At 44.2% G+C, this 25695-nt stretch overlaps 8 protein-coding genes across 10 annotated transcripts; 3 read left to right on the forward strand and 5 right to left on the reverse strand.

The window, feature by feature from the left end:
- The first annotated feature begins 26 nt into the window (after positions 1-26).
- On the forward strand, positions 27-7083 carry hop (tyrosine-protein kinase hopscotch). Its single transcript, XM_020949949.2, has 10 exons — positions 27-1600; positions 2313-2473; positions 2537-2743; positions 2909-3228; positions 3307-3769; positions 3831-4165; positions 4233-4672; positions 4952-5130; positions 5394-5558; positions 6000-7083. The coding sequence occupies exons 1-10, from the start codon at positions 518-520 to the stop codon at positions 6193-6195; spliced, it is 3549 nt and encodes a 1182-aa protein (XP_020805608.2). The 5' UTR covers positions 27-517; the 3' UTR covers positions 6196-7083.
- A 379-nt stretch (positions 7084-7462) lies between these two features.
- On the reverse strand, positions 7463-9811 carry Pa1 (PTIP binding protein Pa1). Its single transcript, XM_020949720.2, has 2 exons — positions 9366-9811; positions 7463-9290 (listed from the first exon to the last, which is right to left on the reverse strand). Exons 1-2 carry the CDS (start codon positions 9572-9574, stop codon positions 9131-9133), a joined length of 369 nt encoding a protein of 122 aa, XP_020805379.1. The 5' UTR covers positions 9575-9811; the 3' UTR covers positions 7463-9130.
- Positions 9812-10585: 774 nt separating this feature from the next.
- On the reverse strand, positions 10586-13437 carry dsh (Segment polarity protein dishevelled). Its single transcript, XM_020949608.2, has one exon. The coding sequence runs from the start codon at positions 12967-12969 to the stop codon at positions 11074-11076; it is 1896 nt and encodes a 631-aa protein (XP_020805267.1). The 5' UTR covers positions 12970-13437; the 3' UTR covers positions 10586-11073.
- A 1242-nt stretch (positions 13438-14679) lies between these two features.
- On the reverse strand, positions 14680-19368 carry LOC110181836 (uncharacterized). 3 transcript variants are annotated; one of them, XM_020949740.2, is made up of 2 exons: positions 18674-19368; positions 14680-18195 (listed from the first exon to the last, which is right to left on the reverse strand). In XM_020949740.2, the coding sequence occupies exon 2, from the start codon at positions 18177-18179 to the stop codon at positions 15366-15368; it is 2814 nt and encodes a 937-aa protein (XP_020805399.2). In that variant the 5' UTR covers positions 18180-18195; positions 18674-19368; the 3' UTR covers positions 14680-15365. The 3 variants fall into 3 exon arrangements, with proteins under 3 accessions (XP_020805399.2, XP_020805400.2, XP_086692495.1); XM_020949741.2 differs by lacking the exon at positions 18674-19368 and adding an exon at positions 18332-18482; XM_086836369.1 differs by lacking the exon at positions 18674-19368 and adding an exon at positions 18303-18432.
- A 20-nt stretch (positions 19369-19388) lies between these two features.
- NdufV3 (NADH:ubiquinone oxidoreductase subunit V3) lies at positions 19389-19862 on the reverse strand. Its single transcript, XM_086836406.1, has one exon. The coding sequence runs from the start codon at positions 19778-19780 to the stop codon at positions 19457-19459; it is 324 nt and encodes a 107-aa protein (XP_086692532.1). The 5' UTR covers positions 19781-19862; the 3' UTR covers positions 19389-19456.
- LOC110181916 (uncharacterized) lies at positions 19389-21068 on the reverse strand. Its single transcript, XM_020949852.2, has one exon. It carries the CDS (start codon positions 20915-20917, stop codon positions 20351-20353), a length of 567 nt encoding a protein of 188 aa, XP_020805511.1. The 5' UTR covers positions 20918-21068; the 3' UTR covers positions 19389-20350.
- A 45-nt stretch (positions 21069-21113) lies between these two features.
- On the forward strand, positions 21114-21856 carry LOC147643339 (uncharacterized). Its single transcript, XM_086836404.1, has one exon. The coding sequence runs from the start codon at positions 21240-21242 to the stop codon at positions 21813-21815; it is 576 nt and encodes a 191-aa protein (XP_086692530.1). The 5' UTR covers positions 21114-21239; the 3' UTR covers positions 21816-21856.
- Positions 21857-21877: 21 nt separating this feature from the next.
- GCS1 (mannosyl-oligosaccharide glucosidase) lies at positions 21878-25333 on the forward strand. Its single transcript, XM_020949512.2, has 2 exons — positions 21878-23719; positions 23782-25333. The coding sequence occupies exons 1-2, from the start codon at positions 22072-22074 to the stop codon at positions 24678-24680; spliced, it is 2547 nt and encodes an 848-aa protein (XP_020805171.2). The 5' UTR covers positions 21878-22071; the 3' UTR covers positions 24681-25333.
- The last annotated feature ends 362 nt before the right edge of the window (positions 25334-25695 follow it).

Raw genomic sequence — 25695 nt, forward strand, 5'->3', positions numbered from 1 at the left:
CGATATTTCGATACATCGGTACATGAATTAATATGTTTTCTGCCAGCTCTAACTATGCGCCTAGCCGCACGAGCGGTCACACTAGAATGTTTTTTTTTATTATTTGTTAAAAACGAAGATTTGTGCCTAGTGTCCAACTTCTTATCGCCTCGCTTCGGTCCCAGCTTAGGTTTGCTTCTGCCCCGAACGGATCGCGATAATAAACAAGCTGCGCCTACGGCGACGGCGGCGTCTGCGGCAGGGGCAGCAGCAGCGGCGGAGGCTGAAGGTTTTTTTTTTAAGAGCTTCGAATCTCGGATCTCAGTCTACCTTTTTGGTTTCTGATTTCCATACAATAAGTTGTTGACGAACACCCAGCCGCGTCGGATGAAACGGCGGCATAAACGGCATCTCGGAGAAACGACCTCGCAAAGGTGAAGCAACAGCCAAGTGCATCCAAGAAACCACAGTTGTACTACACACACACACACACACATACGAACTCACAAAAAGTCTAAGGAGGAAAAGGACCAACAAAATGGACGACTGCAGCAGTGGACGGACCTCGCTGGCGGACAGCGCCAGCCTGACCAACGCCTCCATGCGCAGCGGTGCCTCCTCCTCGCAGAGCGTCAACACCAACGACGGAACCATTCGGGTGTTCAACTACAAGACCAACGACTTCGAGCACTTCTTTCCCTCAATGACATGCGAGGATATACGCACAGCGATGTGCCGCCTCCTGGGGATTGCTCCACCTGCCCAACTACTGTATGGCATTCGGGAGCACTCGACATCGCGCCGCGCAAGTCCACTGGTGCGACTCGATCTCACCTGGGTGATGCCCGGCGAGCGGCTGCACTGCCAGCTGACCTACTGCTTCCGGATGAGATTCCGGGTGCCAGAATTGGACAGCCAACTTGAGGTGATCGATGTGAGGAGCCATGACTTCCTCTACGTCCAGATGCGCTACGATATGCGCAACGAGCTGATCTCGGAGATCAAGTATCCCGACCATAAGGACAAGTCCATGGGACTGGCCGTCATGGACATGCAGATCGACAAGCTCGAGCAGTCGCCGGCAGAGCAACTGGAGCGTTCTATCGAGAGGAACTACAAGATGTATCTGCCACCCAGCTTGTGGCGGGCGCATAGCTTCTTTGTCGGCAACAAGATCCGCGAAGTGTTCCGCAATCTGAGCGCCAACTCGCCGAGCGTGGAGCGCCTGAAGTGGCACTATGTCCATCAGGTGTCCCATCTGGCGCCCACCTATATGACCGAACAGTTCACCGTCAACGTACAGGGTCTGCCTAACGAGGATCTGCCAATGGGCGGTGGTGTCTTTGGCAGCAGCCATCTCAGGGGCATTGTCAGCAACTCAACATCCACACTGGCCAGCACCGAATCCTCTAGCACGGTCTCTACACTAACAACGAATAGTCCAAATAATCCCTCTACCAATGGCACCTCCTCAAATGCTAGCCTCAGTGGTAGCAGCAAAAAGGGGAAACGACGCACCACCAGTTCCAGTGGGATCGATGTTTATCTTCGGATCTTTCCACACGACTCGGCGGATCCGGGCCTCAAGGTGGCCAGAGTGACGTCCGAGGCGACGCTTAAGGTAACATGACAGGATTTTAAATGGTCAAAGAAACTATTTAGCGCATAACTAACATTCTGTTCTTTTATATTTAATTTATTTATGTTTTGTGAAGGACTTTCAATAGAGAAATTATTAAAATTAATTTCCCTTTCAAAAAAAAATAATATAAAACATTTATAGATATCAGTCCTTATTTAATAGCAATTAAGGAAATCAAATGCAAAATTTCCATGTCACAATCAGTTTCTAATTACGGTTGCTTTCGTCTCAGTTTTAACTTCAAGAAAACCACAAAAAAATAATAAAACAAACGTACAAACATTTACATAGAGGCGAGTCAAATCGCGTCTTTAGGGAACCCAAGATCTCTCGAGTTTTGTTTATCGATTTGTTATCGCTCATTTTTCAAAGACGCCAATTTAGCAGGAAGTCTCTGGTTACCCTAGGGACACATTATAAACATTTAAATAACTTAAATTTTGTATTGCATCACACTTAAGCGCGGCCTTAAAATAATAATCTACTTCAGTGATTTCTCGCTAAGCGACAGCTTTGAAAACAAAAATAAACATGCAAATGGATGAACGGTTTGTAGATAAGGCAGGCAATAATTCGATTCTACTAGGGACGTTTAATAAAATATTGTTATACAAAATCTTTGTATGGTTATCATAAAGAAAATATCGTGTTTTATATTCCCATTCTCATTCAATTCTCTTTTTATTTGCAGTGGATTCTTCTGGGCAGAGTGGAGGACATTTTCATGATCTCGAAAATCAACAGCACCGATGTACGGCTCGAGATTGTGGGCCTGCCAAAGGGCTATGAGATGCACTTCCAGAACGAGAAAGAGATGAAGTCCTTTATCTCATATTTGAGCATCTACAAAAGGTAGGGTTTCTTTAACTTCTTAAAAGTATTGCCTTCTTTAATACATGAATTTATTTAACGCAGAATGTCCTCAAAGTGGATGCAGGATTTGTGCCATTCGTATCGAACGCCCAGTTTGGCGGAGCTGGACTCGCTTTACTGCCACGGACCCATCGGCGGTGCCTATTCGCTGATGAAGCTGCACGAGCATAACGACAAGTGCGGCAGCTATATCATACGCGAGTGCGATCGCGAGTACGACGTTTACTACATCGATATCATAACTAAGATGTGAGTGCTTGTGAACCAGTTATCAGTCGGCCCTTTTTTCCCCCTTATCAAGCTTTCAAGAAGTGCCACGAAACAACAATCAAGCACGGCATTTGTCTAACTCACTGCTATTCTGGCAGATGCAGGAAATATATGATTAATAACACAAACAATATGTATTTGCAGCATTGGCAAAGACACACCGCAGCAGCGTTGCAAGACAGAGACATTTCGTATCGTCCGCAAGGACTCGCAGTGGAAGCTGATCATCAACAACAACGAGCACACATTGAATTCGCTACAGGAAGTGGCACGCTTCATTCATGCGGACGTGATCGATCGCATAAGGATACCCGCTTCGGTGTATGACAAGCCGCCGCTACTGCTTCTGCTGCTGCCAAAGAACTTAAAGGCCAAAAAGACTGACGTTCAGCTGAGCGAAGCGGAGCTGCAGCGACGCAATCCTCAGATCTTCAATCCCAAAACGGATCTGCAATGGTATCCAGGTGAGGAAAGCCTCTTGAATAGAAGCAAGGATAGATATGTATTATAATCCATTTTGTCTTGCTTTGCCCTTACAACAGATTCGATCACGCTTGGCGAAGACGGCATGATGTTCACGATGCGCGGCGATTGGATCCAGCAGAGTCCCGTCAAAGATGTCTCAGTGACAATGAAAATGATGAAGAGTGACGGCAACTTTATGGAATTCTTCCGTTTGGCCCAGACCTGGACACTCATCCAGTCACCGCAATTCCTCAAGCTGTACGGCCTCACCCTTTCGGATCCGTACACCATGGTCATGGAGTATTCACGCTACGGACCGCTGAATAAGTTCCTCTACACCACCCGCGACGTCAGCCAGAAGTGTCTGGTGGAACTGATGAAGGGTTTGGTGCGCGGCATGCACTACCTGGAGGATAACAAAATCATACACAGCTACATACGTTGCAGCAATTTGTATGTGACCAAATACGATCCGAGTTCCCAAATGCTCGATGCCAAGATCAGTGATCCCGGCTACCCGCGTCCATACCGGGAATCTGAGTGCGTATTTTTGTTAGTTAGCTATTTAGTATTATTAATTATATATTTAAACGTTTTCTAGCTCGCCGTGGATACCCACCAAATACTATCGGAATCTGCAGGCGGCCAAAAAGGATCTAAGCACCCAACTCTGGGCCTTTGCCACCACCGTTTACGAGATCTTCTCGCGCTGCCGGAAAGACCTGCGCCTACTGACACAGGAGGATCTGCAGCGGCAGAGACTACAAGATGGAAATATTCTGCCACTGCTCAACACAGACATGTGTCCGCCGCAAATATCGGAGACCATTATGGACGGTTGGAGCGATGAACCGAAATTCAGCCATCAAGACATCTTCTCCCGCCTCATCGAAATCAAGTCGGAACATGACTATATGCCCCCGCCTCTTGCAATGAGTAAGTGCTGTCAGATTCCTTTAGTTCAATTTAAAATAATCTTGTTTTCCCCCATTTTCTTCTTTAGATGGAACTGGCGATGGCGAAGATGGCGAAAGCATCCATGACCTGCATGTTGATAATATATGCCCCAGTGCTGATATGTTAATGGTTGTGGAGCTGAACGACTGCCGTCTACTGTACTGCGAAAGTGACAAGATCGGGGAGGGCAATTTCGGTGTCGTGTATCGCGGACATTTGGAATATTATGACAAGGAACGGGCCAGAGAGCAGGTGGCTGTCAAGAAGCTTAAAGCAATGCAAGTATCGACAAGTGATTTCAAGCGCGAAATGCAAATCATGCGCACGCTGGATCATCCAAATGTCGTCAAATTCAAGTATTGGTCGGAGACACTCACCTCCATTGTAATGGAGTTCCTGTTTGGTTCCTTCAAAAAGTATCTAAGCTTCGAGGCGCCAAAACTCAATAATGCTCGTCTCGTCGGCTATGCGCTGGACATCGCACACGTGAGTAGGACCTAAGATGGATTCTAAATTAAGTATGCAGATTTATTAATCTCATACAAACTTGCCTAATAATCCCTTTTTGACTAAATTGTGAAATTTGTAAGCCTTTGCTTTATTCAAAAACAATTATATTAACTTCATATCCCTTTAACAAAATTATAAAATTGTTCCCAAAAGAGACTTTAAATACTATATGTTTCCTTTGGGATCGATTATATTTATACGTATGCAATGTATTTATATTTAATCAGAACATGCCCTTTTTCTGTTCATTAACAGGGCATGAAGTACTTGTCCGCCATGGGCCTGATCCATCGGGACCTATCCACTCGCAACATACTTGTAGATCGCGCTGGCGGCAAAGATTGCCTTAAAATCTCAGACTTTGGCCTGGCGCAGTTTGCCAATTCCGATGGATACTACTTAGCCCAGAACAATCGGGAGCTGCCCATTATGTGGTAAGTAGGAATAAATGTATATTTTGTATTGCCTTATCAGTTTTTAATTGAAACGAAAACTCCAAGTTATTCTTAAGAATATATGTATGACCCGTTTTAATGCTTCTAGACAAAAGCGTTTGAACGAACTATTGACTTTTAAAAATAAATTAAACGTGCCAAAAATGTTGGTTATCAAAACGAGAGATGACCCCAAACTTCGAAAGAATAATGTTTCTATGAGTGTTCCTTACTGAATATTAACACTACTATATTTTAACCAGGTATTCACCCGAGGCCATTGCCACAAACAAATTTTCATCGTATTCGGACGTCTGGAGCTATGGCGTAACTCTCGTAGAGACATTCTCCATGGGCGCAGATCCCAATTTGGTGCCGATGCAGACGTCGCCAGAAGATTTCCTGAACCGTCTGCAGCAGGGCGAGCGGTAAGTTTGGCATTTCGACAGATTTGGATCAAGAAGGTTATCACAGTGAGATTCGGTTTTAATGCTTCTTAGAAGCTAAAAACATTAAGCATTTAATCATATGTCATTAATTTGTGAATCGTGCCAAAATGAATAATGGAAGCGATGAAGGTCATCTTTAGAGATACACTCTATGTCGCCACCAAGACTATTTAAAATTGCCAGACATTTTGAAATGTTTTGGAAAGCAATAATCGAACTAACATTTCAGTTATTGATAACGATTATTGAAAAAAAAATATTGCTATCAATATTAAATGGGAAATATAGTTATTATCGAAGAATATAGATTTATTGCACAAGCATTATTATATTGACCTTTTCTGTCATCCCCACTCTGTATTCTTCATTTAATTTGATTTTATATGCAAAACTTATACTAATAAATATATATTTATTCAGATTACCTCGACCGGACTGCCCCGACTTTATGTATGACCTGATGCTCATGTGCTGGCACGTCACGCCTAAATCCCGCCCCAGCTTCGCCACCATTGTGGAGTTCATCTCGCGAGAGGTGGGCGTCAATGTCTTTCCGCTGGTGGACCAACCGCATCCACATCAACAGTTGCCGCCAAATATGGAAGGAGGTGGATAGTGACGAGAGACACACGGGGATAAAAAAGTGTTCTGAACACAGTGGAATGATGATATATACAAACACACACATACACGCGTATATATAAAGTTAGGAATATGTATTTTTTTAAGCTGTTAGCATTTGTAAATGTATGTTTTTAAAACACACAACCCAATCCTTACTTGACGCAATGCCTTCAAAAGAATCACAATACCCCAAGATCCCATCAGCAGACCTCTCACGCCTTAGCCTTTCTCTTGGATTCTCGCCCAGACCCTTAGTTTGTATTCTTGTGCTAAACAACCCTTCTTCTCTTGACTAAGTGCAGGGCGTCTCTCCCCCGGAGCTTTATATATATATATATATATGAAATTCTCAACCATTATTGTGTTATATACATATGTTTTAGCCGACTTTGTTAAATATTGTTAAGCTTGAGCTTAAATTTTTTTGTGCATTTATACACCCAAAAACGCAAAGCAAAACATTGTAAACGTACGTGTAAATAATATAATATAATGCTATATAAATTAAATTAGTTACGGCAACACACGGTAATTTACACGAACGAAGATTAAGACTAAGATTAATCTAATCCATAAACAAAAAAAAAACAAGAACATATGTGCACATATAGTCCTAAGGTAAATGTCAATTAAAGTTGATTAAATGCCATTTTTTAACCTACAGAATACTTCGAGAAACAGAAACGAATTATATATACACAAATATATACAACATATATATTTACATAAATGCTGATCAAGCAGCACTATACAAGAAGGTATATGCACAACCAACCAGACACACAACCGCAGGCACAATAACTTATTATTATTGATGTGTTTTAAGCGAGAAGCGGATATTTGTCCGACAAAATAAATCAATTTTCTTACGTGTTTAAAAGTGCAATTTCATTTCAAGAGATTTATTCATTGGGAAGATTCAATGGGTAATTCAAGGTACAAAAATATCCTAGCCAATAATATCGACAAGCAATCGAAGATAAAAAAGGCGAACTAACAACAACGAGATAAGAGTACATGCCACAAGCTGCGAGGAGCAAATAGGATAAGTACAAGGGACTAGTAAGGAAACAAAGTACGTCGACAGGTTATAAGATGATTGAAGAGTAAAAACAACGAACCTACAACCATATAAATAGATGAATAGATTGAAAGCAAAAGGACAATCAAAGATGTCAATGAAGATAGACATGGGGGTACGTAATTATTTAACGAAATAAAATAGTCTCATAAGAAGTGTATCAATAAGAAGTTATGGATTTAAAAGGTATAATATTAATTATGTATATATTTATTTATATATATTATATATGAATTGTGATGGATCTATCTATGATCTATGAGGATCTATGAGATACGGAGACTTTATATCATATCTGTATATTTCTTGGAGAAAGATAAAGATAATTATATACTTTGTAATATAATTACCTTGATCTTCTTCACTAGAAAGAAGGATCTCCGATACCTTTTACATATTTTACGTCACAAAAATGAAAGAGACAGCAATTTGCTGGTCTCTTGTGAAGTCTTTTTTCAGTGTACTTAATACTATTCTTATTCATATTTTTCTATTCCAGAATGCTAGATCTTAACGCCAAATTTGCGTTTAAAATGTTTACCTACATATATGTATGTAGATGTATTCATTAAGCTTACAGATATTTTATATGGTTTTTCGGAACACTTGTGTTGATTTCAAAAATTTGCATTTACTTTCAAACACGATTATTTTAACAGCTTTCTGTGGAATTCAGTTTTCACTGGTTTATATTTACAGGTTTTTTTTAATGTAAAACTCTAAAGTTTCTAAATTACATTACGACCTACTAACCGCGAGTGGGGTTCGTTCGAACTTCGGCCCTATAATTTTAATTCTAGGCACTTAGTGCCTTGGCGAATGCTAAATAGTATAACCTAAACACAGAGCAATATTGGATTGCAGATTCAAATTCTTTGAAGTAAATCAAGTTAAGTGTCTGTGCTGTTGCTTTAAAATGTTTTTCTACCTCTGCTCGTATATAATTTTAAATTTACTCTTTTAAAGAGGTTTGTGTTTCTTTTTTTATCTCCTAGTTTTCAATTAAAGTCTCACTATCTACAACTCTTTAAATCCACCCTTTCTGGGGTACACATATATATAATTCTTATATATAAGACCTAGTATCTAGTAGTTCATCATTCATTGCCTTGCTTACACAACTGTGTGTGAATATATATACAATTTTTTTAAATTAATTCTAATATGGAAGTTATCTTATTTCCATTCTTTTTCAATAAATTCTTTTAAGATATATCTTATGACATTAGTTATTTAAAATTATTATAAATCTGAATTTACTTTTATTTATAATTAATGGTTCAGATTTTTCAAGAACATTACTATTATTATTATTGTTTGTACAAATTTATGAATGGAAACTGGTTGACGTTAAGATCTCAATTTTTGAATTCTTGATTATAAAACATACGTTATTACAATTAAAAACTATGGATAGTTATTTTATCAAAAGAAGTAAGTAAGCTTCGATTAACATTTACAGAATGTGTTCGGAGCATTATATTTTTGACATTTAAACAAGACATTTTGGACTCTATAAATTATATATATAGCATCAAAAGATGAGCCACTTTTCTTTATCGTATCACCTTTCTATAGCAGGTAATATATAAACCAAAACTATCGGAAAATGTTTTGCAGAATAGTAGAAAAATCCACGAACCTTGATTTGTTGTTAGCATATCAAGAGAATAACTCAACTTCGTTGGTCCTAGTTCCTTCTATTAGCATCGGAGCTGGGTTCATCGGGTTTCTCCAACAATTTGCAGACCTTTATAACCAGGCCCTCGCGTAGTGTGATCTTTAGGTTTGGGTGAGTGGTAGTTCCGATCCCCTTCTTCTGGATGCATCAGAACTTTAGCGTGTGCTAGGAGCTCTCCGCGTTCTTCTTCTTCAGAGTCTCCATGACGCCGGCAAAGTTGGCAGTCTTCTTTTTAGCGGACTTTGGCGTGGAAGTTTGGCTGCGGACGCGCATTTGGGTGGGCGCAACGTCGTCGCTAAAGTCAAAGTCGTTGGCCTTTTGGGGTCTAAAACGAACAATCACATAAGTATATATGTACATATATCCCCTATTATAACCTTCTGTTTGATATAACTCTTACTCTTGTTCGATTGCATCCGAGGTCTGCTCCAATTCCTTGCTGTTTCTGCCGGATCCCACCAGTTCCGGTGAGGGCTCCCTTCGTCCGGGAAATTGCCACTGGAGCTCTGGAATATTGCCCGCCTCCAGCATTAGATAATAACTCTCCAACTCCTCGGCATTGGCGGAGAATTTGTCCGCTGTATTCGCCGGTTCCACTTCGGTTGCCATTTTGTTTTTTTATGGTTTTTTTTCGTTTTATTTTGGTTTACGCTTCTTGGAAATTGTTCTATTATTTACACTATTTACATATATCCACAAATAATCCGTTTTTATTCCTTCTTTCGTTGGTTTTTCACACTTTTTACGGTAAGTAAATCAATGAAAAATTGGTGCGCGTTTTTGTGTTTATTTTTTCATTAGAGATGACACTATCGACAACATGGCGGCACAACAACGATAGTTGTGAGCCAATAGGGATGTGATTCTATAAATGTATTAAAATAAATAATAATCGTATTTTAATGGGATTAGTTTTCTATTCTATAAACAGATTATTTCTTTATAAGTAGTTGTTAGAATTTTAATCGATTTCGATTTTGAACTTTACTAAAATTAACAAAAAAATATATGAGAAAATCTGATGATTTTAAAGTTTTTTTTTAAATTAAATTAAATTTTTTACAAAAACATATCTATTATTAATATGTTAAAATATCTTTGAATAAAGGGAAAGCCCCTTTTAAGGAACCAGGAAACCCTTAACTCTTGTGCGTATGGTGGGCGTGGGAGTCCTATATATATATTTTATGGAGTGGGAGAGTTCTTTTAAAAAAAGATATATCTATATATAGATTGATTTCTCTGCTTTCAATAAAGTGCATGTTCGTACCATACCTGGAATAAATCTGTTCCGCCGTCTGGCGGAGATCTTCCAGATATAAGTTTGTGATATAGGCTTTGTTTTTAAGTTACCCATAATATTGACTTGTATTTAAATATATTTAAGTCAATATGATGTATATGTACATTTAAATTGAATTGTTAAAAATGATATTTTTGTATTGTTGTTAAGAATGACTGTTAATTTTTAATCCAATATTTGTTAAATGAGCAATGCAAAACAATACATTATTTTGAAATTGCAATTGGAACACATATATTCAAAAATATTTCTTAAATATCGGGGGAAGTCTTTAATAAAAACAGCTTGGCTAAATAAGAGCCCAATAAAAGCCATTATTTATTAATTTTATTTGTATTTATTTACTTTGTGATTACTAAATTCTTAGAACTTTATTCAAAATCATCATCGATCGATCGGCCATACTCATGCTGCCGCGTAACTGATCCTTCCTCTAGCCGGGCGGGCGGCCATCATATCGTCTCTCGGTCTCGATCTCGATCTTATCATATATATTTTTGAAGTTTGACCTGATCTGATCTCTATTTCTTCCTCGTCATCCTTGCGGAAGTGTTCCTTGCTTCTGTTCTACACTTCATATCGTCGTCGTAATGCGCTTATCCGTGTGTTGTGTGTTATGCGTTCTTTTCTATGACTTACAAAGTACGTACATTATACATAAGTGTTATTATTAATTATTAATTATTATATTGTTGTTTTTGCCGTTTTGTTTGCTTTGTATACTCGTATATAAAAAAAGAATAATCGTACATATTTTAATTTAATTAATTAAAAACACAATTTGATTGCAAAAAGAAAGGTTTCTCTACAATACGTAATTAAATACGGATACGTCCTGATCGTTGGTATTGTTGCCGCCACCGCCACCGCCACCACCTCCTCCGCCCCCACCGCGATTCGAGGAGCCGGAGGATTTGTTGGAGCCATGAGCGGCAATGGTCAGCTGATTGGCCTGATGGATCACCGAGGTGATGTCGCTCTGCGACGCCGAGATGTCCTTGCTGGTGAGCACATCGCTGCTGCTCGATCCGGACGAGATGTGGCGCTCGGCGATGCCGTACTGGATCGGCTGATAGCCGTGACTTGGATTGTACGTGGCCGAGTATGGCATGTATATGGGCGGGTTTGGCAGCGGCCCGATGTCGCTGGTAATGCTTTCCGTGTCCGCATGGCTCAGCGCATGTCCGTGAGGGTGTGGATGCTGGTGTGGATGTAAATGGCCCGGACCGCGGTTCAGCAGATTCGGGTTGCGCTCCTCGTTAACCACGTAGTAGCACTGCTCCGAGAAGGTCAGCTTGTTGACCGTATGCTTGATGTAATTGCTCCTTAGCATCGCAGAGACAATCCGCCTGGCCTCTCTCCTATCCTGCACATCCTCCACATTTTCGAGCACCCAGTTGACGGCATCCGCACCGATGAAGGCATTGGGTATGGTGATCTTCAGCCACATTCGGTCCCGGATCTCCAGGCCGCTGTCCGGCTTCGTCATCGCCTTGACGATTTCCTCGAGGTTGTTCTGGTCCAGTCGCTCCTTAATCGGCTCCGACATGGCGTCGGCGATAATACTGTCGTGCGAGGTGAGCGCCTGGGTGTGTGCCACCCAGGCACCGGGATCAATCGGTCGCACCGGCTCCGTCCGTGGTATGGTAAAGTATCCCTTGGGATTGGGATCCCAGCATTTGGCCACCACCAGCTTAATGGGTCCTGGCTTCTGGACCACCTCGCGTAGCACCCTCACCGCCTCATCATTGGTCATGTTCTCGAAGTTCACATCGTTCACCTGCAATATCATGTCGCCGGGCTCAATCCGGCCATCCAGGGCGACGGCGCCGCCCTTCATGATGCTTCCCACATAGATGCCGCCGTCACCGCCGCGATTCGATTGGCCGACAATGGAGATGCCCAGAAAGTTGACCGCCTCCATGTTGATCGACACGGTGATAATGTTCAGAGACATCGTCGAGTCAGTGATGGAGCTGTACGAGGAGGTGCGCGACATGCTAGGCGCTCGTTTTTTGCGACGTTGCGGCTTCTTGCGCACTTGCAGTCGCTGGACGCTGCTGTAGTCGGTCATGTCCCGGTCGAGGGTTAGCTCCGATTCGGTGCCAAAAAGGCTGGTCGAGTCCAAATCGCTGGACAGCACCGATGCCGATTGATATGTGAGCGGTGGCGGCTGCATCAGCGGATTGCTCATAAGCTTCTGCTGTTGCTGCTGCTGCTGTTGGAGGTGGGGCTGCTGCTGGAGGTGCTGCTGCTGCTGTTGCTGAATGTGCTGCTGCTGCTGCTGCACCTGCTGTTGCTGCTGCTGTTGGCCAAGCTGGCCCTGCTTTCTGCCCATGGGCATGGGCATGGTCATGGGCATGCCCAGCTCGCACTCACTGGTGGGCAGCTCTGAGCAGTTGTCAGATTGATTGGTGCCATCGGCGGACACCAGCCAGGAGACGACCCGCCCATTGAAGCAGGGCAGAATGGTGGCATCGTCGGCAATCTCTTCCTTCACAACACCAAAGTCCGCGTCCATTGACTTGAAGAAGTACTTGTAATTGTTGTTCTGCTTGTTCAGCACCAGCTTGAAGTCGCGCAGCGTCACCTGGGCAGATGGTATGGGGATCTTCACCAGATACGGCGTCGTCTCATCGTCTATGTGATAGATGACCTTCGTCTCCTGTCCCCCACCACCGCCACCCCTGTCCGCGTCCATGGCGTCTCTGTGCTCAGTTGGGAAGTTGGGCCGCGCGCGATTTCCCTTCAATTAATCCGGAATAAAATGCAAAGTTTTTCTTCTTTCGAGTTTTCCTTTTTTCCGCCTCTCTTTCTCTTTCTCTCTCCTCTTGCGCTGTTGCTCTCTCGCTCTCGCACGCCGCCGCCTCTGCTTCGCGTTTTTTCCTTTTTTTGGGTTGGGTGTTTCGTTTTGTTAAATGGAAATGGAAACTAATGGAACAACAGCGACAGCTCCTGCTCCATCTGCTAGGAGCACTGGAGGCCCGGCCACACCACTGGCTAATTAGCTATACGGATTAGCTGGGCCGGATTAAATCGCAATTGATTGCACGGCGAAAGTTCAGACGAATGACAACAAAAAAACCCGAAATACTTAAGTGGAGCAGGAAAAATTTGGTATATTCTTCAGACGGTCGTGGTGCGGTCATACCACCGCCGCACGGTCTTACTAATTGGCGTGGGGAAAATTAAATTCACCTAAATTTGCGGTGGTGAGAACTGAAGAAAAAACAGCAAAGTGAAAATACTAAAAATATACACATATCGATAACTTTTTGTTTTACTATACTTTGCCATTAAATTTATTAAATAAATGTTATTCTGGATAGCTTTTCTGTGTCAGTTGGTATTAGGTTAGCCGTTTAGTATACTACTTTATATATTAAAAAAAATTATTTTGAATTTTTACAAATTATTATCCTTTACAATAAATGTGCTTCCTTTATGTATTGACTTATTTTTTTTACATTGATGATAAAATTATAGAGATGTTTATTTTATAATCATTAATGTTTTTAACATGACCAATTTTTAATTGAATTTTGTTTTTACAATTTTTAACATATTTTTATCTAATTAAGTACGTAAGTATCTATGACCACTAAGTATCTATGATCAGTAGAAACCTATGATAAATACGTAAATAACTAAGTATCAATGACTAACTAACTAATGATCAGTATCAATGAACATTCGGAAATATCGGACGATTTATAGAACTATGATCAGTAATTACTTATGACCAGTAATCAATTATGATTAGTAAGTATCTACGACCATTAAGTATGTATGATCAGTCACTATTTTTGAACACTAATAAATAATGACTTGCAACTTTTGTAACACAACACATTTCTGAGACTTGGTTGGCAGCAGTCACTTCGATCCGGGGATGTTATAACTAGTTGAGAATCATAAGCACAGATGTGCGAGATTTGTTTTGAAAAAATATGAAGAGCAAGCTATTTAAATGAAACTATGGAGTTATTCCTTTATATAATTTTACTAGTATATAAATCGGAGCATGGCGAATCGGTGGACTATATATATACAAATATGTATATAGCTACCATAGGAACGATCGGAAAATTTAAAGAAAAGTATAACTTTTCCAGTTTTCAACGTATTTTTATTAAATTTTATATATAGGCATTGTATACTAATTAAGAATTTTGTGTAAAATGTTATAAAAATCGGACTACTATATCGTATAGCTTGCATACAAACAATCGTTAAAAATAGAGGAAAATTAAGGGCGAAAGCGAACTGAGTCTCCCCTCCCTTCTCAAATCGTTATCTTTTTTTAACCGAGATAACAAACATCATTTAATTTGCATCTATTTCAACTTCCGTTTCCATGTATTATTTATAGATTTTTTTGTGAGATTTGTTCTATTTAAAAAGCTCGTGCTGCTTTAATCAGTTTTTCTTTTATTTATTTATGTTTTAAATGGGGCCTTTTAAAATGTACACTTCGCTTAGACACTAATCTTCAAATCTTAAGCTTTAAACACAATATGTATGTATAATCCCGGTTATTATTACATGTTTAAATGAACCACGATTTAAATAATTAATTAACTGCCAGTTAAAAAAAAGGATAAGATATTTATAAATTTATTAATTTTCGAGGGGAAGGGTCTGTTCAAACATAATTAAATCAGAATAGACAGCGCTCGAAGCCTGCATCCTCCTCCTCCTCGTGTGTGATCTAGTCTTCGTTCGTGTCCACAATTCCGAAACGAATTTTAACGGCCGATTAAAATTAATTCTTACTGAGCACATACATACATATTAAACAGTATGTATGTGTGCATGCATATATGTATATGTCCGTTTGCTGTTTTTAAGATATTAGAATATATATATATATAAAGATAATTACGCTAGACTAAAATTTAAAACTAAGTTAATGGTTTTACAAAAAAAAAAGAAGGTTGTAAACGTTTACAGTTTCCGTTTGTGGTTCTTGCTTACGCATAAAACCAATTGGTGTGTGTCCATATTTTTGTGTGTAGTATGTGTGTGTGTGTGGGGGGATGTGTATGTGAATTATTTTTTACAGTATGTACTACGATTCCTAATTGTCCTTTCACTTCACTTGGTGTTTACCATCTCCACCAGATTGCTATTGAGCGTCAGTCGATCGACAATGTCCAGCAATATCTCCACCTCCTTGACGGTGACAACCGATTCCGGGGCACCCAGCAGATTCACTTGTTTGCCATCGATGTTGGCATAGAAGCACTTGTTTTTGAAGATAATGGCGCGGTCGTAGGGCACACGAGACTTGGTCCTGTCCGCCGCCGTGCGACGAAATAGAACACACGACGGCTGGTACTTGTGACGATCCTCCTCGGGTATGTTGTAGGCATTCAGATCACCGGTGAATATGGTCATTGATTGGCGCTGCATTAGCGTGGGCGAGACCTTATACAGGGTCACCTTGCTGCTCCATTTGGAGGAGGGCACCTTGAGCCGAGAGGCCACATTAGCCAGCTTGACGAGCGCAAGCTCCAGGCAGGTGCGCTGCTGTCGTGCCGACGTGGGCGAATCCGTTGGCAAGTTGATCACATGCCACGTCTCATAGCATGTGATCTTCTTTACCAAGCGCCCCTCCTCCTCCGAGAAGATGGTTGTCTCCGGGGGAAAATATTTTTGCGGGCTGCTGAGGACCGTAGACGAGGGGCTGGACTGTTTTCCCGCGGTAGCAGTTGAGGCGGTGTCCTTCTTTGGTGACGCCTCTTCCTTGTCGCCCTGCTCCTGCTGATGGTTTTCCTTGCTGCGAAGCTGCGGACTTCCGCCGGGCTTCTTGAACACTGCCGGCTCATCGTGGTCATCGGTTAGCTTGGTTACTCTTTTCTCCGGTCGGACATTTGCCGTAGATGCTGTCGTGGCGAGCACTTTGCGCCGACTGGTGCTGCTGCTCCACTTGTTAGATGCTGCCGTGTTTCCTGTCTCTGCTGGTGCTGATCCTGGTGCCTGTCTAAGAGTGCGTCTGGTTACAATCGATGCGGGTGGCTCATCGAGATCGAGGTCGAGGTCCAAGTCCAGGTCTGGATCGGGATCATCCTCCTCAGTGTCCACGTCCGTGGGGCACAGCTCCTTGCCCATGCTCATTAGTGGCTTCATCGGCTGAGTCTTCTTGCCCATCTCTGCGTTGAGTATGCGCGGCCGGGGCTTGGATGCCACAGTTGCCGTCTGGCTGGCAGCTCTTGGCTTGGTGGCGCTTCCGCTGCTGTTGCTATTGCTATTGCTTGCCAGGATCTTTAATCGCTTAGCCGCCTGAATGCTGCTGCTGTTCGATACCGTCGTCGATTTCTCCATGCTCGACAACTTCTTTTCTAATGCCGCTCCGATTGTGCTGCTGGTGGAAAGGATGTCTTTAATCCTAAGCCTACCCTTGGCAAGTTTTTTGCTAGCACCGCCTGCTCTGGCGGCTGCCGCAGCAAGAGCAGTGTTGGCTCTGCTGATCAGCACATCGTCCTGATTCATAATGTCATCGATGTTGACTATGGTGAATGTGGCCTCAGACTCTTCTTTCGGTGAAGCTTCGCTTGCAGTTGCTGTTCCTGATCCACCACCGGTTCCGCCTCTTGTGGAGCGTGTGCTGGAATTCGTAGCATTCGGTATGGTTGTTGTGGGCGTGGCGGGATTAACCTTGAAGACTGCACCGGCCGACCGTTGTGGTTGCATTCTCGACGTGTTGCTGGCACCGCCCACCTTGGACCTTGAGATGGGCGTTGTACTCCTCTTCGTGACGCCATTAATCACTGGCACACTGCGTTGGCCGCTGCCACCAGCCGAGGAAATAACCAGACGCTTGCGAGCAACGGGACTTTCACTTTCACTAGCCTCCAGCTTCCGTTTCGCTCCGACTCCTCCTCCTCCATCTGCCATCATGCTGGCATTATTCCGGGCCAATGTCCCGGTCAAGGTGCGACGCAGCTGCTGCATAGTGGTAGCGGGTGCGGTGCGTCCCTGTCCCGAGTTTACTTCCAATTTGTGAAACACTCGGTTTGAAGCGGCGCCAGTGGAGGCAGCGGCAGCCGCAGAGCTGGGCGTCTTCACATTATTGTTCTTCGGTGGACGTCCACGTCCGCGCTTCGCCGCCGGCAGCTTCTCGAGACGCAACTCCTGCTCAAACTCCCCGTCACTGATAAACTCCTCATCGTCGTCCTCGTCGGACTTGTGCAATTGCGGATTGAATGCGGCATCAGCCAGTTCATCGTCATTGTCCTCGTCCAAATCCAACAGATCGTTTATTTCGGCGTACGACGGCTTCGCCTGTGACCGGTGGCGTGATGCGCTAGAGACGGGTGTGCTTTCGCCGGCCAGGGATGCCATATACTTGGGCGTGACCAAATCCTCGCTAGCGTACTTTGGATTCGGCTTGATCGAGCGCCTGGAGCGGCTGGCCGCAATGGTGGGCGGCGGACTACTGGGCGTCATATGCTTGGCAACCGCCTGCTTATACATCTTCGGAGTGGCATGCGTCTCCGTTTGGGTGCCGCGTCGCAAACCGATGCCCGTCAACTTTTGGTGAGAATTACCCATCACCAAAGTGCTTCGTCTTTTTGCCATGACGGTGGCGGGCGTCGTCGCTGTCGTAGCCCTGGTGGCCTTTGGGGGCGGGGGACTTTCGACGGCTGCTGCCGGAGATTTGGCGGCTACTGATTGCCGCGTTCGAGCTAATGGCTTCTTCTGGATTGCTACTGCCTCGGAACGACCGGCGCGACGCGGTGTCTCTCGCAGCGTCTGTTCCCGCTTCTGCTGGAGCTGCAGCTCCCGCGTATCTTTCTTTCTCAGTCTGCCGCCGGCGGGCTCTGCCTCCTCACGCAGATTCTTCAAGTAGACGATGCAAGGACGTGTCTTTCCGCTTTCAGCTCCTAGTTTTTTCCCAGCTCGCATCTTTCATGGAGTTAGCCTGCAGCGGAAACCGAAAGAAGACAAAACAAAATAGATCGTTATAATCTGTGACCATATATGAAGACAGTGGGCATTGGCGGCTATGGAAAGATGCAGCATACATACAAACATGGCACCATTTAAACCAACTTAACCTCTTTAAGCTATACTTTGCAAAAGTAATTAATCCATTTGATTTACTCAGAATCAATAATTACTGTATTATTTAATTCAAGACGTTTTTAGTGTTTTGATTTAAGGTTTTGCTCTGCCATGTTCACTGTATTTAAATGGATGCACGTATGTATGTGTGTACCCTTAGCTCTGGCAACTCTGGCGCCTATTTTCGTCACTTTTTCGCGCGCCAGTCGAGCACATACGTATAAATATATATATTTATATATACATACATACGTATGTATGGCGGAGCAACAACTGAAAACACGAAGAATCGGCAGATATATCGGCCATATCCAATCTACGACCACTTCACTTACCTTAGCTAAAATAGCTTTACATTTTCTCGGGCGTTTGAGTTTTCACTATTAATGGGATTCTTTTTGCCAAGCACTTTCACAACGCGCTCTCTTTTACGCTCGTTCGCTCTCTGCCTGCGCTTTTGCAATGCCCGCACACTGCCGTTTAATATTTCCTGCTGCGTTCAGAGGGCTGCAATCAGACTATGCTTGCAATTTGCAACTGATATCCACGATACTTCCTTTTCTATTAGCGCGTGGACAAATGCCTTTTAAAGATTACAAAAAATCGGAAAGATGCACAACTGCAGAGGCTGAAAAGTGGTGGCACCAATTGATGGAGAGCCGACAACCAGGTGGCAACCCAGCGACGGCGATGTTTTTCTACCCAACTGTACCACACACACACACTCGCCAATGGCCCTGTGTTTTGTTGGTTTTTTCCACTGTTTTCGGGTTTTGCCTCGTTAATATTGCACTTTAACGCTTAGCCTGGCACTGTTTGCGGCTGTTATTTATATGAATTAGGCATCAGTTAATGCTTTTCACTAAAATTTAGATTAGGCTTCGCGCGCTCCAAATTGCTTGCTCTTGGGTAAAACTGAAACTGTGCGGAGCGGAGAGCAGAGAGCGGCGATTAGTGTTGGGCAGCGTAGAGTCAAAAAATACCAAATTGATGTTACATTGGTCACACTGGGGCTTCAACCCTCTGCCCCCTGCAGAAAATAAATTAAGATTTTTCTTTAATATGAACAAGTCTGACTGTGATTTGGTTTTATTTTACATTAACAACAATTGGTTGGCCTACTTCCTAACCGCCGATGGCTGCGGGCAGCGGTATTTGGCCATCTCCACCTCCGCTTCGGCGTAGCTAAAACGGTTAAAGCAGTAGTACTCTGGGACCTTATATTCCCCAGATACGGAGGCACCGGGTCCCACCGGTCCAGAGTTGGGCTTCACGCAATTGCTGGTCAGTCCTGTGACGGATGGTGTGCTTCCTGATCCGGATGCTGGTGCACTGGCTCCGCGGCTGGCGCTGCTGCTGCTGCCGCTGGACACGGGTCCGCCCTTGATCTGGGTATAGCAGCGGCTCAGGGCCGGACGAAGGGCTCGTGAGGGGGAGAACATCCTGGGCTGGATATTATTTGGAGCAATTTAATTCGCTTTGCAAAAATTATTCACGTAATCGTATCAACAATATACCAGTGCTGAGCAACGCTAAAAGTCCGATTATGAGCCGATAATCTGGCAATGCGTTAATAAAGTCCGCGTTGCCACAGGGCTGGTAAATTTAATTACTATCTTAAGGACCCGAATGGCTTATTTAATTTGTTCTCAATAATTATGCTTAAACGAGTAGCTTTCTTTCAGACTTTACCCAAAAAATAAGGATTAAATTGCTCTAAATTGTTCATTAATTATTTTCATACATTTTAGGATAAATACCCAATTCTTGAATGGCCACACTGCATCGATTATATTGTTTTGTATTTTAAAATTGATTTAAATTATTAAAATAAACCATCATAGATGTTTATTAATAAGCAAATCAACACAAAATCCATGCCAAATACAAATTTCAATGATATTTGCATTCTAAAATGTTGGACATTGCCACCTGAATATAAATACAATAAGCACTATTCATGAGGTTTAACTAAATTAGGTTTATTTGTAAAATCACTTCCGTGGCACAATCTACTTTCTCGCCTTGAACTTCGGCTGCGCCTTTCCGTAGTGCTGGTCGATGGCGGAGACGGGAGCCCGCTTCTTTTGGTTGCGATCCTTCTGTGTTTTGGTCCGGCACTTGACGCTAGCGGCACCGGCTTGGTTTTTGCCCAGCTGGTGGAACTTCTTGCGCTCCTCGCGGATGTTATGTAGTCGCTGGCGCTCATCCTTTAGCTCCTTGTAGTTCCGCTCCGGCTTCTTCAATGGTTTAGCGCCCAGCTTGGCCAGCTGGAACATCTCCATTTTACGCTTGTTCTTGATGACGCGCTGATTCTTTGTGGCAAAGTTTAGGACCTCGTGGCGTGCCTTCTTTATGTCGAACTCCGGATTCAACTCCATTCCAGCTTCCTTGATCTTGTGGGCTGTCCTTGTTTGTGATCCCTCCTGGACTAGCGGCTTCGATTCCCTTTTCGATTTCGGTTGATATTGTGGTTCCTGGAACACCAAAGCCTTAAAATCGCTGCTGGCCTGTTGTTTCTTCTGTAACGCCAGTGCTGCCTTGGTTGGCACTGGCTTAAAGTCCTCGCTGACGTTCATTATCCGATTCGGGGTAAATATCCCTTTATGTATTAATTTTAAAATGTAAATAAACGCAATCAAAATAAATGACACGTGTATGAAAATGTGCTAAATTAGCCGGAGCGCTTTTTCGTTCTTGAAAATGTGGCAGCGCCGTGGCACTTTTTGTGCGAATGAATGTCGATTAGGCGCTCAATTTCTAACAAGGATTTGACTCTACATACTTAAGTTTATATTTATTTTCGATACATGGCAATATAAGTCAAATCATAGTTTTATGAGCCTGATTTCCATCTGTTTGTTTTACAATTATTCCATAAATTGTTAGTAAAGCCGCAAAATGTTCAAGTATTTGGCGGGAATCTTTGCCAATCCGGAAAACAACTACGTGGACGGACGCTGGGCTACAACTTTCACACCCATTAGCCCCATCAAGAAGGTGCCCGCGGGCAGCCATCCACACCAGTGCGCCCAGATGAAGCGATCGCAGAAGGCCACCCGACCACCTCCAAGAACACCCAGGTTTCAACAAGTGCAGGATCCCGTCACCTACATTGTCAATGTGTTTGAATCCTCCTCTTCCTCGAGCGATGAGCAGGAATCGACAATGCCCGAGCTGCCTCTAACGATTAGGTGTGATTCCAAAATAAATCCTTCCCTGGAGAATCATTTGGAGTGTCTGCGTAGCTTCCTGCAGACCCAGATACCTGGTGCTCCGCCGGCCAGTCGCGAACAGAGTACGATAAGCCTAAATGCTGATTCCGCCCATGAGGATGGTGCTACCAATTGTGAACAACTCCCATACGCTACGGAAGAGTTTTTGTGCTGCCAGGAATCTAAAACCCATGACTGGGAGTTGGCATGGTTACCAGAGGAGTTTTGGTCAAGTGACACGGTTGCACGAGTTTATAATTAATTTTAGCTTTCAAATAAATAAAGGTTTACCGAATCAATAAACTTTTAAATTCGATTGTCAACAGTCGATATTTGATAATTATCGATGGCTGTAAACAATTTACGTGGCCAACGATACGTCTGGCACCACTGCGCGCGGAGGCGAAAAAAAAAAAAAAACAATTCCTGTTCGTGTTTTATCCCCGAAAAATAAATGCAGCTGGAAGGCCCATAGCAAATCATCAGATAAGACGATAAAAGGGCACAGCGAACGGACAATGGCCAGGAATGCAGGCGGCAGCTCCTCCAGCGCGGCACAGTCTTCGTCAGCCGGCTCGGCGCAAGCAGCAGCGGCGGCGGCTGCAGCAGCGGCAGCGGCTTCGAATGCCAAACAGAAACGCAGCACAAGATTCAGCCTCTCCTCGAACCTGATGCTGGACAAGTGGAAGACGCTCATTGGCTGCATGTGCCTATGTATCGCCTCGTACTTCGGCTACTTGGGATATTTAGAGACGCGGGTGAATACGCCATTCGACCATCAGAAAATGGTGGTGCAGTCGGGTTTGGATCAGCTGGATCGATACTGGGGTACCTATAGGCCGCTCAACTACTTCGGGATGAAGACTCGAGATCCTCATTCGCTGGTCATGGGCTTAATGTGGTATACGCCCAGCAATCTGGGTCCTGGCGGCCAGGGCATACGGCACTGGTGCGAGCAAGGCGACAAGCTGGACTCTTATGGCTGGACGCACCACGATGGCCGCAGCTTTGGGGTCCAGGAGATCCAGGACTTGCCCTTTGAGCTGAAGACGTCCTTTGTCAAGTATCCGGAGGGCAAGCAGTATGGCGGCGATTGGACGGCCAGGATTTCGGTGCGGAACACAACGCGGGCCTGGGACAAGAGCATCTCGTTAATCTGGTATGTGGCCCTCGACGAGCGCACCAATGGCCATATAAAGTACGTCTCGGACGACAAGAGCCCCGAGCCGGGTGTCTACGGTGAGACGCAGGGCCTGGGCGAGTTCCAAGTGAGATTCCATGCAGTCAAAGGCAAGATCCTGCACAAATCCTACCTTAGCACTGTGGCCCCATCGCTGGGCAAGCTCAAGGACACACTCTTTTCGCACTTTCGCGCCTTCGCCGACAAGCGAGGAAATCGTTTTATAGGACTGCCCGGCGAAATAGTCTCCCAGAACGGTCTGCCCTCCAACAATCCGGAACCAAACTTTATAGCCATACAGATCACAGCGGAGGTGGATTTTACGCTGGACATAACCTATCAGTCGACGTCAGGCTTCTCCCTGGGGCAATCGATACCGAAACCACCGACGGGCAGGGCCTACCAGGAATCGCTGCAGTCCAAGATATCTGAGTTCGAGAGGCGCTTCGAGGATCGTTTTCAGCTAAAGAAGAAGGGCCACTCACCGGACGAGGTGCGTTTCGCCCGGAATGCTATGAGCAACATGCTGGGCGGCATTGGATACTTCTACGGCTCGAGCCGTGTGCAATCGGTGCATACTAAGAGCCCGGTGCCATATTGGAAGGCTCCGCTATACACCGCTGTGCCGTCACGGAGCTTCTTTCCTCGGGGCTTTGTCTGGGATGAGGGCTTCCATGGCCTGTTGATCAGCGCCTGGGACATAGACATCGAGCTTGACATTCTGTGCCATTGGTTTGATCTCCTAAACGTGGAGGGATGGATACCCAGAGAGCAAATCCTGGGCGTGGAAGCGCTGGCAAAGGTTCCCGAGGAGTTTGTTACCCAACGGAACAGCAATGCCAATCCGCCAACGTTTTTCCTCACCCTAAGGAAGCTTCTCACTAGCCATCGGGCTGAATTGTCGCAGAACGGAAGACTGGCCACGCTGGAGCGACTGTATCCCAGGATGCAGGCCTGGTTCAACTGGTACAACACCACGCAGAAGGGTAAGAGCTAATCGACGGTCCTCCTCCGATCTATGTAACTTTTAACACCATCTTCACTTTAGGGGAAGTGCTGGGCACCTACCTGTGGCGCGGCCGGAATGCCACCACAACGCGTGAGCTGAACCCCAAGAGTCTGTCCTCCGGCCTCGACGACTATCCACGAGCCTCGCATCCCACGGAAAGAGAGCGGCACGTGGATCTCCGCTGCTGGATTGCTCTGGCGGCCAGTGTCATGGCAGAGTTGTCCACTATTCTGGGCAAGGACGATGTGAAGTACTATGAGACGGCTTCCTTTCTGACCAACAATGAGGAACTCAACCGGTTGCACTTGGCGCCATATAGTGAACAGTACGCGGACTGGGGACTGCACACTGATCAGGTAAAGCTGAAGAGACCGCCGGCCTTGACACCACAGCAGCAACATCGCCAGCAGCACCACCAGTATCAGCAGCAGCCAGAGATGAAGCGGGTGACGCTGGAGGAGCCCACCTACCAGTTTGTGGACAGCTCCTTCGGCTATGTGAGTCTCTTTCCGCTGCTGTTGGAGCAGCTGGAGCACGATTCACCGTACTTAACGAAGCTTCTGCATGATCTCCGGGATCCAGAGCAACTGTGGACTAACTTTGGCTTGCGTTCGCTGTCCAAACGATCACCGCTCTACATGAAGAGGAACACCGAGCATGATCCACCGTATTGGCGCGGTCCCATCTGGATAAATATCAACTATTTGGCAGCAAAGGCCCTGCATCATTATGGCAAAATCGAGGGGCCGAATGCGGCGCTGGCGCGTGAAATCTACGTCGAGCTGCGCGACAATCTGGTGGGCAACATCTTTAGGCAGTATCAACGCAGTGGCTACCTGTGGGAGCAGTATGACGATACCACTGGCGAGGGTAAGGGCTGTAATCCATTCACCGGCTGGACAGCATCCGTCGTACTCCTGATGGCCGAGCAGTTCTAAACCTTGGATCTGGATCCCAAAAAAATATCTGCTGTGAGTTCCTCAACGAACATGAACATCCCTGCCTCGGATTCCTGAAATGATATATACAATATATATCTATATATATTTGTGCAGGCTGGATGGGTTGTCTTTAGTCTTTAAAAACTTTTAACATGCTTAACAATGAACGTATATTAAGATATATACGAGACAAACTACAAAATATAGCTTACGTTTCCGTTTTAATATGCATTTAGATGAACTTGCCAGAGAGCTGCTCTTTCGCTTGGAGTTGTAATTGAATAGTCTAACGAGAACACTCAACAGAAGCTCAAATCGAGGGATTTTCCAAAGAGTAATGCTTAATTCACGACTTTCCCTCATCTCCACTGCTGTGTTACTTAAGAAACTCCATACCAATGAAGCTATCTACGATTTGTTGTGCGAAGAAAAGGCACCCATCCTGATTGTAGACTAACAATAATTGTATGTAATTCCTTAGAGGCGATTCGAGGCGTGGCCAGCCAGTCTGAGTTGCTGCTGCATAAACCTAAGAAATTTTTGACAAAGCAAAACGAGTGTGAAAGGGTTAAGAAAACGGAAAGTCATTTAGCGTTAAATAGATGAATTTTAAAAATATAACAAATAAATATATATGAAGATACAATAAAGGTTTTCTTATTTATAACTACCTTTTTGCACAGTTCCAGATCCAGTAAGACTTCTTCGGGATATCCAGTTCATCCATCCGGCCGCCACGCACCCTCGCAACTGATTGAGGTAGGTCCCAGAATGGTGCCTCTATTTATACTCCCAGACTGGGAGAGCTGAGAGCCAGAGAAATTCTGAGATAGAGAGAGATGCAGAGAGGGAGAGTTAGAGAAATATAGAGAAAGAGAGGGGCCTAGAGAAAGAGAGAGAGGGAGAAAGCCAGCGGCAGAGGCAAATACAGGGGGATATCGTGAGATAGTGAAACACTCACTTGATTGAGGAGGAACTATTGAGGGATTTAAATATATACTCAAATTCAAAT

This window comes from Drosophila serrata, unplaced genomic scaffold (assembly GCF_035046125.1).
Source record: "Drosophila serrata isolate PLE 108 unplaced genomic scaffold, ASM3504612v1 contig_276, whole genome shotgun sequence".
NCBI lineage: Eukaryota > Metazoa > Arthropoda > Insecta > Diptera > Drosophilidae > Drosophila > Drosophila serrata.

Excerpts from the sequence above, each read along its gene's own strand:
- LOC147643339 (XM_086836404.1), top strand. The coding sequence starts at position 21,240 with ATGTTCAAGTATTTGGCGGGAATCTTTGCCAATCCGGAAAACAACTAC.
- dsh (XM_020949608.2), bottom strand. The coding sequence starts at position 12,969 with ATGGACGCGGACAGGGGTGGCGGTGGTGGGGGACAGGAGACGAAGGTC.
- Pa1 (XM_020949720.2), bottom strand. The coding sequence starts at position 9,574 with ATGGCAACCGAAGTGGAACCGGCGAATACAGCGGACAAATTCTCCGCC. Across the intron at positions 9,291-9,365 it reads TCGGATGCAATCGAACAAGA|ACCCCAAAAGGCCAACGACT; the intron begins GTAAGAGTTATA and ends TGTTCGTTTTAG.
- LOC110181836 (XM_020949740.2), bottom strand. The coding sequence starts at position 18,179 with ATGCGAGCTGGGAAAAAACTAGGAGCTGAAAGCGGAAAGACACGTCCT.
- NdufV3 (XM_086836406.1), bottom strand. The coding sequence starts at position 19,780 with ATGTTCTCCCCCTCACGAGCCCTTCGTCCGGCCCTGAGCCGCTGCTAT.
- LOC110181916 (XM_020949852.2), bottom strand. The coding sequence starts at position 20,917 with ATGAACGTCAGCGAGGACTTTAAGCCAGTGCCAACCAAGGCAGCACTG.
- GCS1 (XM_020949512.2), top strand. The coding sequence starts at position 22,072 with ATGGCCAGGAATGCAGGCGGCAGCTCCTCCAGCGCGGCACAGTCTTCG. Across the intron at positions 23,720-23,781 it reads GTACAACACCACGCAGAAGG|GGGAAGTGCTGGGCACCTAC; the intron begins GTAAGAGCTAAT and ends TCTTCACTTTAG.
- hop (XM_020949949.2), top strand. The coding sequence starts at position 518 with ATGGACGACTGCAGCAGTGGACGGACCTCGCTGGCGGACAGCGCCAGC. Across the intron at positions 4,673-4,951 it reads ATGCGCTGGACATCGCACAC|GGCATGAAGTACTTGTCCGC; the intron begins GTGAGTAGGACC and ends GTTCATTAACAG. Across the intron at positions 5,559-5,999 it reads CGTCTGCAGCAGGGCGAGCG|ATTACCTCGACCGGACTGCC; the intron begins GTAAGTTTGGCA and ends ATATTTATTCAG.